Here is a 23,363-nt window from a genome sequence, read left to right as displayed (position 1 = left end):
CACCAGGGGGGAATCACACACACCCAAACCGAGGGACATCTGCTAGACTGCTAGGCGGCTCTGCTCGGCCACAAAGGGCAGGGACTGCCCTCTGGGACGGGACTGAAGGCACAGGACTGCCGAAGCTCCTGGCGGCTCTGGCCTCGCTGAGACAGCTGGCAAAGCTTTGGGCATGCAGTGGGCTGGGTGGTGGGATTGCCTGGTTCAGTACCCAAGGCTGAGCATTGTCTGGACGTCACCTCAGGAAAGGTCAGTGTTCTCAGGAGACACAGGGCGTATGCAGGTGCATGGGCTGTGACATGTGCGGCTGCCTCATCATAAGGACTGGGACCCAGCGACAGAGGGGAGCAGACGTGGCCAAATGCTGACGTGGTCAGTCTAGGCCCAACCTGTTTGGCCTGTAGTGTGTCCGTCTTGCCACTTCTGTTTTTTAGGTGTGAAACTTTTCAAAAGAAAAAGATTTACAAAGTTTTTCAGAGGCTCTGAGGCTGAGAAAGTAACAGAGCCCCTCCTCCCACATAACTCAAAATCAGAACTAAAACTAAAATAAGAGAAGTTGGACAGGGTTTTGAATTTTCCCCACGATGACTGTGCAATGCTCTTTTGGAAATTCTAAAAACAACATTCTTTCAAAAAAGTGTGTTTCTCATTCGTGTCATCTGGCTTTGCTCTTTCAGGTGACGGACCAGAGCAGCATAATGGCCCCGGGGTTGTGGCCCAGCCCACTGACCGTGAGGAGCAGGAAGGGCTGGGGCTGGGTGCGGGGCTGCTGAGTGGACTGGATGATGGGGTTCCCGTGACGACGTCCAGCCTGCAGACCTGCCGAGCACAGTGGCAGAGAAGCGAGGGCAGTCCGTGGGTCCTGCTGGAGGTTGGAGGCATCTCTATGGCCCAGCAGGCCAGGCTGGTCCCGAAGGCCAGCGCTGTCAGACAGCTGAGGATCCTGACTGTACTTGTGCTGGACCAGTGGCCCTTCTGGAAGATGAGCAGGCAGGGCGGGGAAGGGAGAAACCAGCCCCAGCTTCTCACCAGGCCCCGGTCCCCACAGCATGAGAAGGGCGCCTCTGGATCATGTTGTCCTTACCCAGAAACACAACAGGTTCAGGTCACAGATGGGGTTTCAGGGATTACAGGTGGTTCATGCTTCAGAATGGGGGGGGGCTTTGTCACTGACCCCATGGAGATGGCCAGTCCCATGAGATATTGTGCTCAGACTGTCCTGCTACGAACCCTGCATGGCTTGCCTTGTCCTGCTGGACAGAGCCCAGACCAAATTCTCAGTGACCAGAGCCCTTCCTGAAGCTGTCTCAGCCCTGACTCCAAGCCCTTCCCCAGGCCGCTCTGCCCTCGTGGGAGCTTCCCACATATGGATGTGGCAGCCCACGGCCATGCTGTCTCTGCCCTGGTTCTGTGGCGTTAGGGTGTGTGGACTTGTAGGGGGATGCTGCTATGAATGGTGGGCCATCCTGGGCCTCCAGGTGTTATAAGCACCCAGAAGGGTGAGGGGTCCAGAAATAATACCCCATGTGGTCTTTTTATGCTGGGGACCCTGCTGTCCCTGCAGAAACAGTAGTCCGATTACCAGTCTTCCCTAAAGCAGCACATCATCCCTCCCTCTTCATGGGGGGTGGGGGTGGGGGGTNAGGAGCTGCTGTCCCTAAATGTGCATGTGCCCTGGGCAAGTGCAAGGGAAAGCAGGAGTCGGATTCAGGGAGCGTCCGTTGGGCCACCTGGGGGGATTTTGGTTCTAGAATGCCTCCTCCAACCTTGACTCATGGGGGAGGCAGCCATGCTGTCTTTGGGCAGAAGGCCCTGAATTGCTGGGTTCACAGCTCTGCAGAGATGGGAACGCCCTAAAAGACTGAGGGAGTGATTTAGAGCACTTCCCCCATGGGGCAGCTGCAGGGCTGAAATCAGGCCCCCTCGTGGCCGGGCTGGCACAGGCTGGTTTCTCGCTTGTAAAGTGGGGAGAGGGGCTCCTGGGTGGCTTGGTTGGTTCATCTCAGTCAGGTCATGATCTCAGGGTCAGGAGATCGAGTGTCCCCCACCACGGGGTGATCTGCCCTGAGTCTGCCTGGGATTCTCTCTCTCTCTCTCTGCCCTTCCTCAAGCTCTCACACATGCATTCTCTCTCTCGCTCTCAGATAAATACATAAATAAATCTTTAAAAAACAAAGTGGGGGGAGTTCTAAGAACCAAACCTGTTCCCAAACTCTGATTCCTTGCCTCTCCCACGTGTGGGTCCCCCTGCCTTGTCCTGTCCTCACGGACTCCTTCCTGATCGCATGAGCTTGTGTTTGGTTCTTCCCTGGGAATCCCCGATACCGTAGGGGTTCATTTTCATCACACCGAAACTTAACGCCCCTTCTCTCACTGCCCCTTCTTTTACGGGTCTCGCTTCAGAACTGTGCAAATACACGTCGTCAGACTGACCACATCTAGCGTTGGCAACAATGCGGAGAAGCCCGAGCGCTCACACTGGCGGGTGGTGGGAATGGAAAGGGAGGCCGCTGCTTTGGAAACCGGTTTGGCCGTCCCTTTGCAAGTTCAGACACGAGTTCACCACGAGACCCAGAAATTTGCGTCTCCAGCACCCGCTCAAAGGGAACAGCCCCCTTGTCTGCAGCAGGACTCAGGAGAATGCTCAAAGCAGCTTTATTCACGGAAGCCAGAGACTGGAAGCGGATGAACGGAGCACAGTGCGGGGTCCATCTCGACAGGGTGCCGCCACGTCCGCCAGGCAGGGGAGTGTCCCCGGGGCCGGGGAGCACGCCGCTCGGCGACAGACGCAGACGCGAGACCCCACAGCGTGTGATTCCGTTAGGTGAAACGTCCAACGTCCAGAATGGGCGAATCCGCTCAGAGCGTCGGTCAGGGGTCGCCGGAGCTGGGGGGACAGGAGCGACCGCTAATAGGCACAATGGGGGGACATGTAAACACCCTAAAACTGGGCTGTGCTGTTGGTTGCACAGCTTGGTGAATTCGCGAACCAGCTGTACTAGACACACATCACAGGTGAACGTCCTGACACTGCTCTGGTAATACTCCGCTACCGACCATGGCTCGTGTCTCTTTCCGAACAGCGTGCTCCCTTCATGGGCTCTGGCAGCCCCGCCGGCCACTGGCCACGCAGCACCTTGACGAAACCCTCAGGGTGCCCGGTGAATGGCACTGGAGCTTAGGGGCAGGACATGGATTCCTGACCCTTTTCATGAGGGATATGGGGACAAGGACCACCCGGACGGACAATTTCTAAGCCACTTCGAGAGAGGGCCATGGCAGTTCAAAAGCACCCAGCCGGGTTCCATGAAAACGGGCTTCTCCACTGGCCAACGCAGCCCAGACGAGACGCCCCACTGGAGTCCTGTGCTCCCCAGGTTGGAATGATGTCACAGCCCATAGGTCCTCCCATGGCCCCACTCCACCTGTCGTCCTGCTCCCTCTCACGTGGCCCTGTCCCCTCCCCAGTCCAGGATGGGGCCCTTGACGGGGTGTGCTGGGGTCAGGGTGGCTCCTGGCGGGCCCAGAGCGTGAGGCCTCAGGGACAGAGCTCCAAGCAGCTGCAGTTCACCCTCTGCACGGATCCGCCTCCCCACTGGGCATCGTCCAGCGTCAGGATGGCGCCCCCCGGGACCTCCCTCCCAGTGGCTAGTTTTGCCACCTCCCCAGGGGACCAGCGCCCGGTCCCATATGGCCAGGCCTGCCATGCTCCCCACGAAGGCCTCAGAGCTGTCAAACCCACCCCGCATGCTGTCCTGCTCCTGGCCCAGGACGAGGGACCCTCCCGCAGGGATCTCGTAGCCCCCCCTGAAGCGAGACCCGGTGGCCACGAGCCTGCGGTCCACGTGCAGCCAGTACCTGCCCAGGGTGGACGTCCAGATGACACACGCCGTCGAGCAGCGGCTGCAGGGGCAGCTCCCTGAAGGCTGGGTCTCCAATCACCAAGTGGATGGAGCCGGGGGCTGGGGAGTCCCTGTTGCACAGCACAAGCCTGGTGTCGTTCTCCTCCGTGGCGTAGGACAGCAGGGTGCCCAGGTGGCCCGAGGCCATGCGGACCCAGCTGCAGACCGACAGGGCTCGCAGGCCCCACGGGAAGCCGGAGCTGAGGAAGGCGATGTTCTGGGTGGAAGCATTTGGGAAGACCAGCACGGGGCCCACATCACAGGCTGGAGACGGAGGGGAGAGTCAGCCCCGGCACCAGGGGCCGGCACGGGCGTGGGCTGTAGACCCATGGCTGAGCTGCGTCCGCACTAACTGTGAGGCTGGCCATGCAGGGTCCCATGGGACCCTGCTGCACCATGAGCCCATCCTACAGGCAGGAAGACCGGGAGCCAGAGCAGTCTTACCGCCGTGAACCTCCCGGGGCTGCCGTCACGGAGCCCCACACACCCAGAGGCTCAAAACAACACCAGCTGCGTATCTCCCAGGGTCCTGCAGGACAAGAGCCAGACCCGGGTCCCTTGACTAAAATCATGGTGTAGGCAGGGCGGGTTCCTTCCGGAGGCCCCCGGGAGACTCCTTTCCTGCCCTGTCAGCTTCCGGAGACGCCCTGCTCCGTGAAGCACGGCTCCTCCTGCATCTTCAAAGTGTGTCCCTCTAACCTCCGTCCCTGTGGTCACAGCTCCCGCTCTGACCTTCCTGCCTCCCCCATGAGGACCCTGGTGTTTATCCCAGACCCCTCCTGTCTCACAACCTGTAATCACAGCCGGAAAGGCCCCTTGCCCGTGGGATGCCGCACCCACAGGGCCCAGGGGTCAGCATGTCAATGTCTTGGGGCCATCCCCCTTCAGGTCTGCCTGCCAGAGGTCCACGGGGCGGGGTGAGGTCCATGGTCCTAATCAGCAGGCTGGGGACCTACATCTCTAACTCGCCAGCCCACTGGACCCAAGGATGGAGGGCTCCCAGCCACTCTTCCCCTCAGGGACCCCTGTCATAATCTAGGGCAGGGGGTGTCCGGGTGGCTCAGGGAGTTAAGGGCCTGACTCTTGATTTCGACTCGGGTCATGATCTCAGGGTTGAGGGATGGACCCCGAGTCGGGCTCCGAGCTCAGTATGGAGTTGGTTTGAAATTCTGTCTCCCTCTGCCCCTGCCCCCTTCTTTCCCTCTAAAATGATGATGATGATAATAATAACGTACAGCAGGTACTGCTGGAGGTGACTGTGCCCCAAGACATCTAGGGATATCTGCATACGGTTTTGTTGTCAGAACTCTGGGGGCCCCCACATCTTTCCCAGGAGCCCTGGTAGTTCCTTCAAGGTCAGCCGGTCGGCCCCGTCTCGTTGGCGAGGCCACCAGAGCTACCTGGAGGGAGGGAAACCCTGCTTCAGTTTCGTGGGGCCCCAGGGCTGCTTAGCCAGACAGCTGGTCAAAAACACAAGTTAGAGACGGACTGGCCTTCAGCGCGCAGGGGCCGGGGCTGCTGCTAAACCCATAGCATCTGGGACCCCCCCCCCGCCCCGCTGGCCCCAAATGTCAGCAGGGGTGCGGCTGAGAAACCCTATCCTGGGAGATCTGGAACAGCGAGGCAGAACGGGCTTCGCAGAGGGGCCTCCAGGCTTGGCACAAACCGCACTTGGGGGGGGTGGCTGAGGCGGGGGGCCCAGCACAGGAGGCTCGTGCCGGTGAGGCTTGAGGACGTCGGCCTATCCCGCCAACCCTAGTGAGGGTGGCCACCAGTGGGAGTGGGGTTCCCCCCCAGGCAGGGCCCGATGTCGGTGCACATCCACTCCAGGGCGCAGCGGACCCGCAGACAGGCCATCACCTGCACAGCCCCCCTTTCTTCTGGGGGTACGTGGGGTGTGAAGCCAGTGTCCACTCCTCAGAGCTCCGGGGAGAAGGCTGCTCAGAGGACACCAGAGGCCTAAGGAGGTGCAAGAGGGGAGAGGGGAGGCCGACGGGGTAAGGGCAGCCGTGGTACTTACTCTCTCCTGCTCTCTCGGGGGGTCAAGCCCGCTGGCCGCCTGGGCCAGGGGGGCGCCCGCGTGCCCTGGCAGGGTCCTGAAGTGCGTCCCCAGTCTCGGGTGGAGCTCTGAGCGCCTGCTTTCCCCTCTGCAGCGTTGGGGAGCTGGGGCTTGGCAGCCCGGGCGGGGTCAGGGGCCGGGCCGGGGTCAGGCCTGGGGCTACGGTGCCAGGGCTGGCCACCTGCAGCCAGCCCTCGAGAGCGGCCAGCCGGGCGCCCTGGCCCTGCACGAGGTGCGTGAGGCGAGCCAGCGTGTCCTGCAGGGCCCTCAGGTCCAGGGCCAGGCCGGAGAGCGCGAACCTGTACGCCTGCTGCGCCTTCCCCGCCTGGCTGTGCTGCTTGTCCCTCTCACGCAGGGCGGCTCCCAAGGCCAGCAGCCTGGACTCCACCTTCCGGCTTCTGCATCCAGGTCTTGAGGTGGCTCGGGTCGCCCTGCACGGCGGCCTGTGAGTGGTTCATGGCCAGGGCCACTGCCTGCGTCTCTCGGGCCAGGCTCTGGAACAGGACAGGTTGTAGCTACTGGCCAGGTCTCACAGGTGTGTTGAGGTCACCTCTTGGAACCTCCGGAACTATAGAGAGACGCACAGCAGTCACAGGGGCTGAGGTCGGGGCGGGGGTGTGTGTGTGCAGGACAAGCCTTCCTGCTCTCGCTTCGGGGTGCCTGTCACGCCCTGGCCGCCATCCACACTGCCTGATCCCCAGGCAGCTGCGTGAGGGCCGATGACCACAGCCAGCCCTACGGCGGCCTCGGTCAGAGACGTGCATGACCAACCCACGGTCCCTGGGCTGCACTCTGTGGGGTGAGGGCTTCAGGCCCCATCTCCCCCATGCCCCCCCCACATCCCCCACACCTCACCCTGTGACGCTCAGGGTCCTGCCTGAGTGGACGTAGGGCAGGGTGGGCCTCGTGAGTGGTCTGTGGGGATCAGAGCGGGCAGTGCCTGCAGGGAGCTCCCACCCCCGTGCCCAGGACGCCCCATCACCCCTCCAGCGGCCCTCCTTGCTCCGACGCCCAGCCTGGCTCCCACCCTGTCCTCACTGTCAATTGACGTCCTAACAGAGCCCAGCAGACCTTCTCTGTGGGTTGCCAACTGTAGGGGACAGTAGAGTCACTGATGGAAAGAACCCCATGCTCCCTGTTTGTGTCCCCAGACCAGCACGCATAGGGCTCTATGTCTGCTGTCAAATTTGACACACAGCTGCCCCCCTAGTGGTGGGTAGGCTTACCTGCTCTTCCAGTCCACGGAGCCTCTCGAAAAATGGTTTTCTTTGCCCTGCGGGGCTGGCTCGCTGTGAGGAAGCCCCACGCAGATACGCAGGCACGAGAATAAGGAGGACAGACAGGGCCTTCCTCCGCGGGCAGCCCATCCTGAGGACGCGGAGAGGAGCCCCCGACCGCAGGAGAGGGCCGTCGGCTTTGCGTGGCTTCCTCCCCCACTCCTCTTCCAGCGTGCTGGGGAGGCTTTCCTTCTCCGCCCCTGGTTGGGTGTCAGGTGCCTCCTGCCACCTTAATGAAGAGCATTTGCCCTCCAGCCGGTGAGTGCTGGAGGGCTGGAGGTTCCCAAGGACACAAGCTTTAAACAGAGGCAAACAGTTTCTCTGGAAAATAATTCTGGGTGCGAGCCGTGGCCAGGCTGGCTCAGAGGCAGACAGAGGTGATGGCTTTAGCAGGGGCACATGGACTCAGCCTCCAGCAAACAGAAGTTGAACCAGGACGGGCCCGGGCCAGGCCCAGGGTGGCCCTGGAGCCAGGTCTGCTGTGGGGCCCAGCGTGCCGGCCGTGTACAGAGGGGCCTGTGAGGTCCACGTCTCTCCCTCGGATAAGGCAAAGAAAACGGGGCTGGGGGCCATCTTAATTTATTTGGGGGTATAGGTTGTATGATGGGCTGAATGGTGGCCCTCGAAGAAGTAGGTCCAAGTCCTAACCCGGTGAATTCCCCTGTGCATGTGAACTTGAGTTTATCTGGAAAAAAGGCCTTGCAGACGTCATTAAGGATCTCGAGAGGACGCCACGCTGAATCAGGATGTCCTTACAGGAGACAGAAGAGACACGGGGGAGAAGGCTGTGGGAAGACAGAGGCAGAGACAGGGGTTACGTGGGCACTGGGAAAGCCAGGAGCTGGATGAGGCAGGAGGGGTCCTCCCCTGGATCCTTGGGAACATGCTGACCTTGGACCTGCATTGGTTACAGGTCATTGGTTGTGGCCGAGGGAACACTGACTCCCTCCCTCCCCTTGGGGGCTCTCTCTGCAGGGCCCCTGCTCTGCCCTTGACCCGTCACTCTCCCAGGCCACACTGGATCCACACATCCGCTGCTGTCTCCCTCCCCATGCGCTCTCCTCTCCTCGGCCCTGGGCTCCTTCACCTTTGTCCTTCTGCTCCCATTGAAGTGGCACCTGGGGGAGAGGAGCCGTGCAGGGCACGGCGGTTCAACTGACCGAGCTTTTATCCTGCTTGCTCCCTGTGTGGTCCCTGCAGCTGGCCCTGGGATGAGGTCTCCACCTGCCCCATGTACTTAGGCCGCTGCCTGCGCTTGAGGCCCACAGCTGGGCTTCTGCGACCAGTGACCACCATGGGGGAGCTTAAAACAATGAAGTTTATTCTCTTGCAGTCCTGGAGCCCCGTGTCCTAGGGCCCCCCATTCCTTCCTCCCCAAGGTTCTGGGGGAGGACCCTCCTGCCTTGTCCAGGTCCTGGCCTTCCCTGTGCCCACGTCACCCCGGTCTCTGCCTCTGTCTTCCCACGGCCTTCTCCCCCCGCCCCCGTGTCTCTGCTCTTCTGTCACTTATAAGTTACACCAGCCGCTGGATTTGGACCCACTTGGATAACCCACGATGATCTCGGGATCTGTCACTTAATTACATCTGCCAAGACCCTTTCTCTGAAGAAGCTTGCACTCCCGTATATGGGCTGAGGACTTGGACCTTTCTCACTTTTTGGGAGGCACCATTCAGCTGACTACAGAGAGGTTTCAGAGGCCAGGGTGTCCAGGACAGTGGGAGGCTGGGGCACGGCACAGGCTTGAGTGAAGGGACTGGCTGGACAGCGGCTGGGTCCCCAGGGCCCCCTTGACCTCCTGCAGCTGAGAACAGTCTGTTCACCAGCCCCTCGGCAGGATGTGGTCAGCTGGCTCTCCGAGCCCCCGTCCCCGTGCCGTGTGGACGGCTGAAGGTCTGCCATGTGACCGGCCTCAACTGAGTTCCACCACGGATACAAAGGACACTGGGTACAAAACTCACTGCAGAAAAGGAACATAAAATATCTCACTAGTCATCATACTTTATACGGGACTACATGTAGAAACGGTAACATTCTGGATTGATGGGGTTAAACAAAATATATTATTGGGGCGCCTGGCTGGCTCTGTCAGTGGAGCACGCAACTCTCGATCTTGGGATCATGACTTCAAGTGCCATGTTGGGTGTGGAGCCCCCCCCTTCTCTCTCTCTTTCTATGTATATAATTAAATTTAACTTCACCTGTTTTTTTCCACTTTTTACTACTGCCACTAGAAAATTTAACATCACATATGGAACTCACATCCTATTTTTTTAAAAGATTTTATTCATTTATTTGACAGAGAGACAGCAAGTGAGAGAGGGAACACAAGTAGAGGGAGTGGGAGAAGAAGCAGACTCCCAGCGGAGGAGCCTGATGTGGGCTCGATCCCATACTGCCGGGATCACGCCCTGAGCCGAAGGCAGACACTTAACGACAGAGCCACCCAGGCGCCCCTCACATCCTATTTTGATTGGACAGCATTGCCCTGGAGAGAGACAGGGCATGCAGGTGGGTGCAGGTGTGCACTGAGACAGGTGACTCCCCCCATCTCCATCACCAGCTCTTTTTTAGAAAAGAATTTTACTGGAAATTATACATATGACAAAATTCACTTATTTTAAAAGTAACACTAAGAGCAAGTTATTGAAATAAATGTCCACGGGGGCACCTGGCTGGCTCAGCCGGTACAGTGTGTGACTCTTGATCTCGGGGTCATGAGTTCAAGCCCCGCACTGGGCATGGAGCCTACTTTAAATAAACTAATTTAAAAAAAAAAAGAGATGAAATAAAGGTCTACATATTGAATTGTGGGACACTGAGGGTTCCGCCAGCTTCCAGAAAGCAGCAGCCACAGGCAGGCACCTGCCCCCAGGTAGGAGGAGGGTGGGAACTTCTTTAGCCCTGGGGAAAAATAAGGGCTTCCCTTCCCCCCATCTGTCAAAACAAGTTCCCCTCATCCACGTACACAGCTTTTCGCCCTTCACCGTCTCAGGCTTCGTATGAAGGCTAAGCTAAGGATCTCCAGACACGGGGCCTCCGACAGAAGTCTGCCCGAAGAGAAAAATGCAGAGAGCCAAGGAAAAGCTCTAAAGCCCCTTAATTACTACCCCCAGAAAGACAAGAAAAGCTTTGTGGCCACAAGGCGAAAACACGGATGTTATGAGAAAAGGAATAAACAAAAAGGAGGAAGTTGCTCTTGCAGCATGAAAATGAGGATTATTCAAATAAATAAATTACATCAGGAAAGTTAAAAGGCAAGGTTTAAGCAATTGCCCAGAAAGTAGGGCAAAAAAGACAAAGAGATGAAAAAGAGAGAGAGAGAGAAGACATGGCCTTCATGGTCAAGCCAATGAAAAGCAAGTGTGGAGTGAGACTAAAGAAAATGGGGAGAGAGGCTGGGACGGTGTCATAGTCAAGGGCCTTCGCGCGCCAGAGGGCCAGGTATCTCGCCAAGCGTCAGAACACTATGGATGAGAAGATTCTGGAAGTGTCCATGGGGGAAAAAACCTGGTCAACGGGAAAGACAGACTCTCCTCAGAGAACTGAACGCGGGCTGACAAAAACAAGAGGAGCAAACCTTCTCGTCTCTGCGTGAAAATTATTTTCACTTAAAATTGTCTATCTAGCTCAAATGTGAACCTGCCTGGGGCAAAGAACAAAGACATTTTTCAGACATATGAAGGCTTAAGAAATTTACCTTCCGTGCTTCAGGACGCACCTAGTACCGTGACAGGCTTGGGGGAAAAACGGGGGTCAAGGGGCGCCTGGGTGGCGCAGCGGTTAAGCGTCTGCCTTCGGCTCAGGGCATGATCCTGGTGTTCTGGGATCGAGCCCCACATCAGGCTCTTCCGCTATGAGCCTGTTTCTTCCTCTCCCACTCCCCCTGCTTGTGTTCCCTCTCTCGCTGGCTGTCTCTATCTCTGTCGAATAAATAAATAAAATCTTTAAAAAAAAACAAAACAAAACAAAAAAAACGGGGGTCAAGGTCGCATGAGGTTGCCTGGGAAGTGGAGAGCGAGGCTCTATTCCAGAAGCGCACGGGGAGGAATTCCCGGAGTTCCAGGGAGGCATCCCCCTGGACCCTCCGCGTCCTGCCCCAGCCCCGCATCCTCTCCATCAGTTCCGCTGCGCAGGAGCGCCCCGGGCCAGCCCTCCTAGCCTACACCTGGGCCGCACCTCCCCTGCCGCGCGGCTGCCCTCTACCGCCAGCTCTCCGGCCTGCGCCCAGGGCGGAAATTCCAAAACCGAACTCCTCAGCCGGCCGAATTTTTTAAAGATTTTATTTATTTATTTGAGACAGAGCACGAGAGAGCGCGCGCAGGCGCGAACGGGAGGACGGGCAGAGGGAGCCAAGGAGAGAACAGAGAATGTGCAGGGACTCCCGGCCAGCGCCGAGCCCCACGCGGGGGCCCTGCCCCACGACCCTGAGACCTCCCCAGCCTCAACCGACTGAGCCACGCAGGCGCCCGCCGCCCGATTTTTCTTATCACTCTTTGCCATCGGACATATCGCGCCTGTACTTCATCTGTGCCCTTGATCTGGGAGCGGGGCCTCGATCGGCTGCACGCTCTGTCCCGGAGCAGTGCTTGCTGTAAGCAGCAGGCATTTAATTAGTGCACGTGAGGGAGTGCAGGCTTCCCAGATTCCCCCCAAGGGCAGTCAGGTTGAACCGGCGCCTCCCTGAGGTCTTCCCAGATCGCCCCCGACGCTGCCCACCACACGTACGCCAGCATGAAGGAAGTGGCCACCGAGGAACTGGATGTCGGCCAAGCGACACGGCCACTTGCGGCGGGCGAACCTAGCGTGGAACGGAGCGGCCCCGCCCACCCAGGGTCACGCCCTCACCCGGCGCAGGCGCAGATGTGGCCGCCCGCCCACGCCTCTTCCGGGTCCCCGGCTTCGCGGCAGATTCGTCGCGATCTGCCCGTGGGGACCGGGCCTACAGACTCGAAAAATTCAGCGACAGCTCTGTCAGCGCGTGGGGAGCTCGTGCTCCGCGGTCTCACGCTCTAGGCCGCGAGCCGCGTGTGGAACTGGGTCTCGGCGGCCGTGGCGAATCGGCGGAGCGGCCGCAGCAGCGGGGCAAGCCGTGAGCGCACCGGGGAGACTCCGGGACCGAGCGGGTGCGCCCCTCCCCGAGCTCCCCCATCGGGCCCCAGGACCTTGCGCGCCCCCAGACCCGCGCCTGTCCCGCAGACCCTCTCCGGTCCCCCGAGGTCCCCGCCCGCCCCAAGCGGCCCCTTCCCGCCGCGCCACCATGTGAACTCACATGGGTGGGTTGGTCGCTGGCGTGTTAGCCGGCCTGCGCACCGCACATCAGAGCCCGCGTAGACCCGGCTGGGTGGGGAGCGGCTCGTGGAGACTCTGCTTGTGCCCCTGATGCATCCTTATCTGGTGGCTGGGCGCACTGGTGATAGACAGCTGCCTCCCTAATGGTACTCAGCCCTGCCCGGGCACCTGACCCGAGTACCACCACATGATTTTGGTCCCTGGACAAGGTGGATGCCTTGTTGAGTTAGAAGCGACAGGATGCCTGTAGTCAGGGTCTCCCAGCCTCAGCACCGCTGACGCCTGAGTTTGGATAAGCCTCTGCTGCGGGTGCTGTCCTGCACATACGGGATGTTTGCCAGCAACCCTGGTCTCTGCAACCCACTCACTAGATGCCAATAGCACCCCCACTTGTGACGCTGGGGCACACTGCCCTACTGCAGAGGGTACCGAGTTGTGAACAGACTCTTGGTAGAAGCGGGGGCTGATGCTGGGGGGCTACTGGAGGGGGGATGCTGCTGGGCGACAGCAGGGGTGAGGGCAGATGGGGTCCCCAGCAGCTTAACCAGAGGGGTCGGGGTGAGGTTCTGAGAGTATGAGAAACATACTTCCTGTCTGTTTGCGCGGATGCCAAGGGTTCCGTGGACTTCTCACGTACTCCTCCTGTGGACTCCAGGATGGATCCAGCGCAGTCTGCAGTCCCGCCCACCATCCGGGAAGCACTTCGCACCCTGTCCTCCTCTGAGGATGGCGGCCGCATCCTTTCCGCCCTGGGGTCCCTGAAGCGGTATCTCAGTGGAGCGGAGAGCCCTGCCCCTCCCGGGGAGCAGGAGGAGTTTGCCAGGAGGCACTTCTCCGACGTTCTCAGATGTCTAGTGGACAGGCTGAGCCCAGGCTGGCTGGAGCTTCTGCCCGACGGCCAGCTGGAGGACCTGTGGGCCAGCTTCTTCCTGGAGGGCCCTGCTGACCAAGCCTTCCTGGTGCTGATGGAGTCCATCGAGGGTGCTGCCGGGTGAGTGGGGCTGATTATGGGGTCACTCGTAACATCCGAGGCGTGAGGGTGGCCTGAAGGATTGTGAACCAGCAGTTCTCCAGCTTCTGTGAGAATGTGGTGTCCTGAAAGGTGAGAGAATAGAACATGGATCGACAGAGCACCTGAAAATTTAAGGCGTTTGTGTTAATCTCCTTTGCAGTGAAGAGGCCCTTGCCCTAGGTCCTGTCCAGCTGGGGAAGGGAGGGCAGGAGCGTTCCCATCCTGGTGGCTTAGGCAGTGGGCTGCCTCCAGACTGGGGTGACATCGGGAGGCAGTGGGCCTTGCTGTCCTCGTGGGGCCTTTTGCTTCACTCCGCGGCTCTCAGCTCCGCAGTGAGGCCCCCCGGGCCCCGCTTACACTTATGGGGACACCTCGCTCAAGGTGGTTCCCGGACTCCGTCAGAGCACGAGGCAGTCATGCCGGGAGGCCGCTGTGCTGTGGCGCAGCGGGTTTTGGCAGTGGCTGCGGTGAACCGCGCAGGGAGTGTGGAGCGAGGAGAGTGCAGTGTCCAGCGACTCCCGGCCGGGGAGGCTGCCTTGGGCTCCGGGCACTCCCGCCCCGCCGCTGAGCGGCTGTTGGGCAGTGGGATTTAGATCCTCGTTTCCAAGCGCCGGTGAAGCTGTGGGTTACTTGCTCCGTGACGGCCGGGGACGCCTGGCGCGGGCTCGCGGCTCTGGCCCTCACAGCTGCTCTCCTTCAGCCCGAGCTTCCGCCTGACGAAGACGGCGCAGCTGCTGGCCCGGTTCCTGCGCGCGGGCAGGATGGCCGCCGTGATGGAGGGCCAGTGTCGGCAGCAGGCGGGGCCGGCCTTCCCCCCGCTCCAGGACGCGCTCCTCTGCAAGGCGGTGGGCTTGCCCGACCACCTCGGCAACCGTCTGCGGCGGGAGAACCTGGAGGCGTTCCTCCCCCAGAATTACTTCCCTCTGCTCGGCGAGGAGATCGTGCGGGTGCTGCAGGCGCTGGTGGACTCTCTCCGAGGTGCGGGCCCCTCCACGCTGTCCCTCCGGCCATCTGCTCTGGCCACCAGCCCGTCCCTCCCCGGCTTCTCACGGCTCTGGGCACTCGGGAGTCTCGGGGTGATGCCGCGGGCAGGTCAGATGCTGTCTCCCGTGTGGGATGGTAGCTGCCTGTGCGCTGAGCTTCTTCCCCGGTTCCTTGGCTACTGACCTTGACCCCTTCAGCTCCCGGTTGCCCCCGCCATTGAGGCCGTGCAGATGGGGCTGCTCACTGCTGGCCCTTCACTGAGCGTCCGGAAGGGTCACGTCGCCCAGTCTCCGCCGCTCTCACCGGGGCCCTGGTGTCTGCACCATGCTCCGCTCTCCTGTCACCGGGCACACGGGGTGTCGCCGAGGCTGTGGAGCGGGTGCCCTTCACACGCGTGCTCCCGTTGTCCCTGTGCCCGCCCCGCGAGGGAGGCTTCGCCGCCGCAGAGGGCGAGGGAGCCAGGGTGAGGCGATGTGCGCCCGCGTCTGCCCGGCCCACGGTTCGGGGCTCGGCCAGGCCGGCCCTCCTCCTGCTCTGTGCTGGGAGAAGCCGCCAGCGTATTCTGAACGTGTCCAGAGTGCATCTCGACTGCGTCGGCTCCTGCTGAGGGGCTGCATCCAGTTCGTCTCTGTAGGGTCTCAGACGCCCCTCGTTAGGTGGCAGATGCTGCATTTCCATCTGTGCACGTCTTGACTGTCTCATGCTGGGCACCGCCATCCTGGCGCTCCTGGTGAAGCCGGTGGGCCCCTCCTCCCCTTGTCCCCATTCCGTTTCCTCCCTGCAGGTGGCTCATGTGCCCTCCCGCGTGCCCCACGTGGCCGACTGCCTTGGCCAGACCCTCGGTGCCTCTTCCGCCCCGTTGCACCACACTGGTCCATACTCTGTGGGGTCATCCTGGGCGATGAAGCAAGTGGGAGCATGAAAGGCTTTTTGAAGTTATTATGGGTGCTTTCAGCTAGAGACAGTCCTACTGAGATTGCAGTTGGAATTAGATGGAGAGACATGCTGTTTTTACAACATAGAGATGCCTGTCCAGAAGTGAGGTCCATTCCCGCCTAGTCAGGCCAAGCTGTCTCGTGGCCTTACCGTTGCTTTGCTTTAACAGCCCGCTTTCCTTCTTGTCCCAGGTGGCTGGGACTGCTCCGTCTCCTTCCTGTCTCAGGTGCTCGGGAAAGCCTGTGTCCATGGGAGACAGAGTGAGTGTTTCCCATCCCGGGAGGAGCCACAGCACTTTCTGGACGTCTCCCCATTCTTTCTGTCGGCTGTCCCCGGCGGGGTGGTCCCCTCACTTGGCCCTGGCCTCTGGGGAGGCTTGGCTGGGCGGCCAGTGGAGCCGTGGGCTGTAGACCCCGAGCTCAGGGCCTCCGTGTGCTTCCCCTCAGAGGAGATCTTGGGCGTGCTGGTGCCGCGGCTGACGGCACTCACCCGGGCCAACTGCCTCTGGCAGCGGGTCTGTTGGCGCCTGGTGGAGTGTGTGCCTGACCGGGCCATGGAGGCTCTGCTAACTGGACTGGTGGAGGCCGCCTCGGGGTAAGGAGCCAGGAGGGCAGGAGGTGGGGGTTCCAGGGACGCCAGGTCTCCCGTTCTGCAAACGTAGTCCAAGTTCACGCAGAGAGGCTGTGTCGCCTTCCTCACCCCTGACTAGATGCGGCCAGAGCCGGGAGGGGACGTCCTCTGGTGTGGATGTGCTGGGCTGTTCCTGGGAGGAGGGAGCATCCTGACTAAGAGCTCCCTGTGGTTAGCACAGAGCTGGGGAGGGGTCCAGCCTGGATCCGGTGAGGTCTGGGGTTCACGCGTTTCCCTCTCTCCCCAACTGCGCCCCCAGGCCCGAAGTCCTCTCTCGGCTATTGGGGAACCTGGTGATGAAAAGTAAGAAAGCTCAGTTTGTGATGACCCGAAAAATTCTATTCCTACAGTATCGATACTCGGTGAGACTATGGTAAGGGTGGGGGCTGAGGGCCACGCCAGGGCCCAGAAGTGATCGTAGCAGGTGGAGCTGAGCTGAGTTGCCCAGGAAACACTGCTGACTCTCAGCCCAGACCCACTTCTGCTCTGGGATCCCTGGGCAGTTGGTCCTCGGCCCATCACGTGGGCAGCTGGTGTCTGCCTGGTAGACAGTGACAGGATGCCCGGCTTCTGTCACAGACGCCCATGCTACAGAGCCTGCTGGGGTACCTGGCCATGGACAGCCAACGGCGCCCGCTCCTCATACAGGTAAGCGCGGTCTGGCCCTCCATCCTTGGTGTTCTGGGACCACCTTCTGCTGGGACGGGAAGGGAGAACGCCCCTGCCTGGAACAGAGAGTGCTGGCTAGAGCCTCTCTCGGGCTGGCAGTAGGCGACAGGTAATGGCGAGAACAGTGGCCCCGTGCTAGGGAGGCAAGTGGGGCTGTCTGACTGGGCCGTACCACCCGCCAGGTGCTGAAGGAGCTCCTGGAGACGTGGGGCAGCAGCAGTGCCATCCGTCATGCGTCTCTGCCCCAGCAGCACTATGTCAGCAAGGCCGTCCTCATCTGCCTGGCGCACCTGGGGGAGGCGGAGCTCCGGGACAGCCGGGAGGGTGAGCGGGCAGTGCGGGCCCCCTGTCCCGCCCCGTGCCTGTCCCCGCACGCCCCCAGCGCTCAGCGTGTGGGTATGGGCGCTTGCAGACCTGCTGGCTAGCCTCATGGCGGGAGTGAAGAGTCGTCTGGACAGCAGCCTGCCCGCCGTGCGCCGCCTGGGCATGACTGTGGCCGAAGTAGCCAGCGCCCGGATCCACCCCGAGGGGCCTCCCCTGAGGTTCCAGGTGAACAAGGGCTACGCCCTCGGTATTTCCTCGCCCTGATGTCACCTTGCCCTCCTGGGTCCGGGCCCACGGACCTGCATGCTGGCGTGGAATGGGCTCTGGTGGCCTCGCTGAGGGCCGCGGCCCCTAGGGGACGGGGGAGCCCCTCAGCGGGTGCCTGGACAGATGCCCCCAGGAGGATTACCTGGGGCGTCTGGAAGTGTTCTCTCTGGACGGGACTCAGGCGTGGTGGACAGGCGTCCCCTCCCCTCACCTGCCGAGCCCCCGGGCTGTCCTCAGGGGACTCCAGCCCCTCCAGAGGGAGGGCTCCCCGGCCTTGCACACCCAGCGCTGCCTGCTGCTGTGCGGAGACTTGCAGAGCTGTGGGCTGTGCTGCAGGCTCCAGGGGCCACGGGCCTGCCTCTTTGGCGCTCCCCCCGGCTGACTCCAGCCTGTGTGCACTGCAGTATGAAGAGGACGAGCTGAGCCGCGAGTTGCTGGCCCTGGCGGCGCCCCCGCCTGCGGCTGACAGCCCGTCGGAGGCGAGGTGAGGGTCTCTGTGCCCCGTGGTCCCCGAGCTCTGGGCATGGTTGGCCAGGCAGGGACTGTTCCTGCACACGCACTACTCCCTTATCTCGTCATCCTGGACTCCAGTTGCTGAGACACAGGCGAAGAAGTGCGGGGTGGGGGCAGGGAGAGCACTTCCCGGGAAGGTGGCTTCCAGGGGCCTCCCCAGAGGGTTCCTTCTTTGTTCTCCAAAGCCCGGCTGTCGCTCCAGTGGCTGCAGAGACCCCTGACAGAGGGAGCGCCAACCATGGCGTCCCCCAGGCCCAGCCGGAGGCCACGGGCTCTGACCTGGACAGGTAGGGGCTGGTCTCAGGTGGGAATTGCAGCGGTGGGGGGGCAGCTCCGTGCTAGCATCCGAGCCCCGTGCACGTGAGCGTGGGAGCACACAGCCTCCGCCATCGGGAGGTCGTGGGTCAGCCTTGCAGCACCGCTCTCTGTGAGCGCCCTCATAGTAAAGTCTGCTGTTTCTGAGGCTTTGGGGACTTGGGGTGAATGCTGGTGGCTCAGGAGCACGGCCTGCCTGTTGTCTGCTCCTGGGTGACGGGCCGGCCCCACGGGTCTCTGCTGCTTCCTCAGTGATGATGAGCTTGTCCCCTATGACATGTCGGGGGACCGAGAGCTAAAGAGTGGGAAGGCACCTGCCTACGTCCGGGACTGTGTGGAAGGTGGGCCTTTTCCCCGGCGGGAGCCCCACCAGTGTGTGCCCTGGGGGCGGCTGAGCCGCGGGAACTGCCCATGTCCCGGGACTCGCCTGCCTCTGCCCAGTGCCCAGACCCTGGCCGCCAGCTCTGCTGCACACGAGGTCAGGGCTGAGGACCAGCACAGTGCCATCTGTTCTGTGCAGCTCTGACCTCGTCCGAGGACTGGGAGCGCTGGGAGGCGGCCCTGCGAGCCCTCGAGGGGCTGATCAACAGGAGCCCGGCTGCCGCTCGTGAGGTGAGCGTGGCAGGTGATGTGGAGGGAGGGGTACGTGTCTGCCCAGGAGGCCCGCGCGTGGCTGGGATGGGGAGGTGGTGGGCTGCAGGGGCCTCCTGGGCAGGGGGGGAGCTGAGGCACGCGGACCCCTGTGTGCAGGTGAGCGTGGAGCTGGCCAAGGTGCTGCTGCACCTGGAGGAGAAGACGAGCGTGGTGGGGTTTGAGGGGCTGCGCCAGCGAGCCCTGGTGGCTGTTGTGGTCACAGACCCGGCCCCGGTGAGTCCCGGGGCGGTGCGGTGCAGAGGTCCTGCTGCCCAGGCAGCGTTGCACTGGGGCTCTAGGCCTGGGTGGTGGCCCGCAGCAGCCTCTCGTGTGCCTGGCTCAGGTGGCGGAGTACCTGACCTCGCAGTTCTACGCCCTCAACTTCAGCCTCCGGCAGCGCATGGACATCCTGGATGTAAGTGCCGGGCCCTCTGTCCACTTGTCAGGCCCAGGCTGCCCTCATGGGGGGAGGGGGGCACGTACTTGCCAAGAATGACGTGGCCAGGACCAGAGGCCTCACCAGGTCCCTTGTTGCTGGACCCGAGAGGCTGGGACTGGCACCCGTCCGTGGTTTTCTTGCCAGCGTGTGGGATTCGGTGGAGACTGTGTCCTTTATCTTAGACAAAAGCTTTATTGAGATACAACCCCTACGCAGTACGATTCCTCATCCTGAGGTGAGCAAAATGCGGTCTGTCCGTACAGCGGGACGTTACCAGGCTGTACAAAGGACGCTCTGACACCCGCCACAGCGTGGATGGGCCTCCTCAGTGGGGAAAGCTGGTCCCAAGAGGAAGGTGCTGTAGGGTCCCACCTCCGAGAGGTCCCTGGGGTCAAAATCAGGCAGGAAGTAGATGGTGGGGAGCCGTGTTTTATGGGGCCTGAGCTCCAGTTTGGGACGACGGAGGAGTTCTGGAGATGATGGTGGTGATGGCCAGGGGACGCGAGCTCGCTGCACCTGAGCTGTGTACTCACCACGGTCACGGCACTGAACGGGGTGGCATCTTGGTGCTTGCCATTCGGCGGCATTTGGTGCGTTGACAGTGTCGCATCACCCTCAGAGGAAAGGCCCTTAGCGTGCACTGCCCGGCCCGGTGCCTGCCAGCACCGGGCTGCCGTCTGTGGCCTAGACTCCAGCGCACCTGCACGCATCCCGGGGCCCATCCACATGCGGTCTGGGTCGGAGCTTCATTCTCTTTTCCCAGGTGTCTGGGTGCCAGATTGGATGAGGTTCTGGAATAGAAGAGGCTCCGGGTGCAGAAGCAAGACCGCTGGCCTGTTGCCAGGGAGCGTGTCCAGCTTTCCCTCCTGTCCCCTACACAAGTGCAGTGATCCTGGGGTACTGGGACCCGACGTGCTGTGTGGTCCCCAGAACGTCCTCCGGCACAGCCTGTGCGGGCCGATGGCGCTGATGGGGTGGAGGGCTCGAGGACACTCAGTTTACCTTGAATTTTAGAAAATGCCATCCTTCCCTTGAGCAACGACAACTGCCCTGAGTTTTCCCCTCCTCTAGGTCCTGACTCTGGCCGCCCAGGAGCTGTCTCGGCCTGGGCGCCTCCCCAAGGCTCCCCATTGTGGCTCCCCGAGTCCCGCCTCCCAGCCCAGCAGCACCCAGGCTCCCGCCTGGCGGGCAGTCGTGGAGGAGCGGATCAGAAGCAAGACCCGGCGGTTCACTCAGGTCAGCCGGGACCTGGGTCAGGTCCTTGTGGGTGGGATCTCGGTGGGTGCTGAGTGGTCCGTGGCCTCTAGGCACTGCCTGCACGGAGTGGGTGGCCAAGTCGGGACCAGGATGGCGTCAGTGCTGGTGTTCTGTGAAGGCAGGTTTTGGTACAAACTGCGTGAGGGACATGTGCTGTAGGGCATCAGGGTGAAGGGGTTTTAAAACGTGACCTTAGACATATGCGTGGAAACAGCCCGAGGAATCCTATGGCAGCAAGAAGTGACCTGGCACGTGCTGGGTCACTGGGGTACGCTTGGGCTGGGGCCGTCACGGGGGGCGCAAGTCCTGCACGGGGGGCGCGTGGCACCTTGAGCACCGTACGTCTGCAGGGCTCTGCCAGGCGGGGACCGGACGCTAGCCCCAGCGAATTCAACTTGGCGGCTGGCTACTTCTTCTTCCCCCTCATCCGGCACTTTGACAGGTGAGCGGGAGGCCCGCACGCCTCGCGGACGGGAGCCTTCCCAGTGTGGGGTCTTCGGTCCTAGCAGCAGGGTCACGACCCGGGTTGTGGTTGTCTGTAGCTTAAATGAAACGGCGACGTGAGGGTGTCAGGTGCCGCAGTCTCACAGACGGTGGGTTCTGGCAGGAGGGGCTGGAGCCGCGCTGTCGTGCCTCGACGCTCCGCCCACTCGGCATCTGTCCAGCGCCTTCCCCTCGTGACTCTGGGTGCCACTTGGGGACAGGTAGTGAGGAGGAGTGTCCCTCGGTGCCCAGGGGCGCGGGGAGCCAGCTTCCAGTGCCCAGTCTGCACGTTCACTGGATTCTGTGTTTTAGGCCTCTGGTGACCTTCGACCTTTTGGGAGAGGACCAACTGGTTCTTGGGAGATTGGTTCACACCTTAGGGGTCCTGATGTACCTGGCTGTGAACACTACGGTGAGTTGGGGGGTGGCAGCTGGTGGCTGTCCCTGCAGAGGGCCTCACCTTGGACCAAGCAGATGATCTGAGACGGGGACCCCTTCTGGGGGCCAGGACCCCTGCCCACTGGTCTCTGTGGTTTCAGGTGGCCGTGGCCATGGGCAAGGCCCTCTTGGAGTTTGTGTGGACCCTTCGCTTCCATGGTGATGCGTGAGTGGCCATGGGGCTGAGGGCAGAGGTCCCACGTGGACACACAGATGGGGTTCCAAGTGCTGCTGTGATGTGGACAGCAGGAGGTGGGGGGACAGCTCCTAGCTTGGCTCAGTACTTTCTAAGCAGGAAGGGGCAGGGTGGGGTCGAGTGTGCTTTGGTTGCCGGTGGGTCTGCTGTACCCCGAGGAGAAGTGGTGTCCCTCTGGGATGGGGCTCCATCAGGACTCAGCTTTCTGGCCTCCCTTGGCAGCTATGTGCGCCGGGGCCTGCTGTCCGCAGTCTCCTCCGTCCTGCTCAGTGTTCCAGCTGAGCGACTGCTGGCTGACCTGCCCGATGAGCTGCTGGAAGCCCGGCCCTGGCTGGCGGGTGAGCACCAGGCCTCTAGCTGTGTTGGCGAGGTCGGTGGGAGGAGGCTGGTGCAGCCTGGAGGGTCCCCACAGCCATCATGGCATGGGGTGTTGGGGACCTGGCTGTTTTCGGGTCACTTTGGGGGCGGTTCTGCAGGGGGATCCAAGAGAAAGTGCCCTGACATGGGAGACAAAGTCCGTATTTGTTCTGGAAAATTCTAAATCTTCAGTAAGATTCCAAGAGCCATACAGTGAGCACCGTGTAACTTCACCAGATTCGCAATTAGCATTTTGACAAGCCTTGCCCCCCAACAAGTTTCTTTTTGAAAAGTCTGGTGGAGCCAACATGACCTTCCTTCCATCTGGAGGCACTTGAGTTGCCCAGAGCCAGCGCACACACTTCCACCCTCAGGGCTCATGGCTGGGACTCTATGGTCTGATCTGCTGCCACCCTTGGAGGCCCAGGGGTCTGATGATGGGCTTTGTCTTCCCTTTCTGCCGACCCAGGGTCCAGGCAGGGCCCCTTTTGTCATGCTGGCCGTTCGGAGAGCACCTGTCGGTGTGGCTGTCTCTGATCACGTGTGTGTCAGGATGGCTCTTGGCAGGGCCGGGTCCTCCTGAGGGCCTCGTCCTGCAGGCATCCTGCGTCCCGGGACGGGTCCCAGGGTCTCGGGCACAGGTGCCTTCCCCATGCAGACAATGCTGTCTGCTCTGTCCCACTGCCTCCCCGCCACCAGTGCCCGAGGGGGAGCGGGGCATTGCCCCCGTGCATGGATGGGGTGAAGCCCTTTGCTCAAGTCTGGGGTGCTGCTGTCTCGGGCGGGGGTCCAGCTGGGCCCTGTGGGGGCTTGTGCAGGAAGACTTCCCTGAGAGGAAACTGCAGAGGGCTAGCCTGTGCAGCTGGGTGACGCTGCCCACATCCTGCTTTCTCTTGGTCTGGCAGACGTGGCGGAGCAGGACCCCGACGAGGACTGCAGGGTGTTGGCAGTGAAGGCGCTGCTGCTTCTGGAGAAGCTCAAAGGCACACTCCTCCCGCTCTCTTCTCCTTAGTGCCCGCCCCGCTGTGGCTAGCCCAGCTGGCCCGAGTGCTCCCCCAGCGGTCCACGCGAGGGCCTCTGGACAGGGCCACCAGAACGTGGGCCGGGGCTCCCGAGGAGGGAGGGAGCCACTGGGGCCCCTGCGGGCTGATTCTTAGCCTGTCCCCAAGCCCCTTCCTCATTTGAATGGAGAAGACTTTAAAAAACAACAAAAAGAAAGAATAAAAAGGAGCTGCAGGTGCTCCAGCCCATGCCTTGTGGCTCTCATTGCTCCGGCCGGGTCTGCAGTGCCTTGATGGGCCCTCCGAAGGGGCACAGGTGTTGGCAGCTGGCAGAAGGAGCTGGGGGTGGGAGAGCCCAAGGTCCCCCTCCCTGCACTGAC

At 61.5% G+C, this 23,363-nt stretch overlaps 3 protein-coding genes across 5 annotated transcripts in view; 1 reads left to right on the top strand and 2 right to left on the bottom strand.

Annotated features, from left to right (window-relative positions):
* Positions 1-2,302: 2,302 nt before the first annotated feature.
* Positions 2,303-12,061, bottom strand: PTX4 (pentraxin 4). The gene is given in 9 exon segments (XM_034669593.1): positions 2,303-3,670; positions 3,672-3,888; positions 3,890-4,183; positions 5,763-5,861; positions 5,946-6,356; positions 6,358-6,463; positions 6,466-6,529; positions 7,188-8,023; positions 11,966-12,061. Coding segments are annotated over 8 exon segments (1,464 nt in total). The 5' UTR covers positions 7,329-8,023; positions 11,966-12,061; the 3' UTR covers positions 2,303-3,538.
* Positions 12,062-12,115: 54 nt separating this feature from the next.
* TELO2 (telomere maintenance 2) lies at positions 12,116-23,227 on the top strand. 3 transcript variants are annotated; one of them, XM_034670661.1, is made up of 21 exons: positions 12,116-12,363; positions 13,144-13,520; positions 14,242-14,519; positions 15,653-15,721; positions 15,908-16,055; positions 16,351-16,453; positions 16,671-16,739; positions 16,943-17,084; positions 17,173-17,309; positions 17,756-17,835; positions 18,050-18,151; positions 18,432-18,520; positions 18,700-18,791; positions 18,930-19,046; positions 19,156-19,227; positions 20,323-20,487; positions 20,859-20,950; positions 21,304-21,403; positions 21,531-21,595; positions 21,848-21,963; positions 22,888-23,227. In XM_034670661.1, exons 2-21 carry the CDS (start codon positions 13,186-13,188, stop codon positions 22,992-22,994), a joined length of 2,478 nt encoding a protein of 825 aa, XP_034526552.1. In that variant the 5' UTR covers positions 12,116-12,363; positions 13,144-13,185; the 3' UTR covers positions 22,995-23,227. The 3 variants fall into 3 exon arrangements, with proteins under 3 accessions (XP_034526552.1, XP_034526551.1, XP_034526553.1); XM_034670660.1 differs by having other exon boundaries at positions 12,117-12,363; positions 13,185-13,520; XM_034670662.1 differs by lacking the exon at positions 12,116-12,363 and adding an exon at positions 12,577-12,675 and having other exon boundaries at positions 13,185-13,520.
* Positions 16,050-23,363, bottom strand: part of IFT140 (intraflagellar transport 140) — an 87,647-nt gene continuing 80,333 nt past the window's right edge. The window contains exon 30 of the mRNA XM_034670655.1: positions 16,050-16,381. The gene's annotated coding sequence lies outside the window, so the exon portion shown is untranslated. The remainder of the gene's footprint in view (positions 16,382-23,363) is intronic.

This window comes from Ailuropoda melanoleuca, chromosome 10 (genome assembly GCF_002007445.2).
Source record: "Ailuropoda melanoleuca isolate Jingjing chromosome 10, ASM200744v2, whole genome shotgun sequence".
Taxonomy (NCBI): Eukaryota; Metazoa; Chordata; class Mammalia; order Carnivora; family Ursidae; genus Ailuropoda; species Ailuropoda melanoleuca.
The sequence above is the reverse complement of the archived record's forward strand: the minus strand, read 5'-3'. Positions and strand labels throughout refer to the sequence as shown.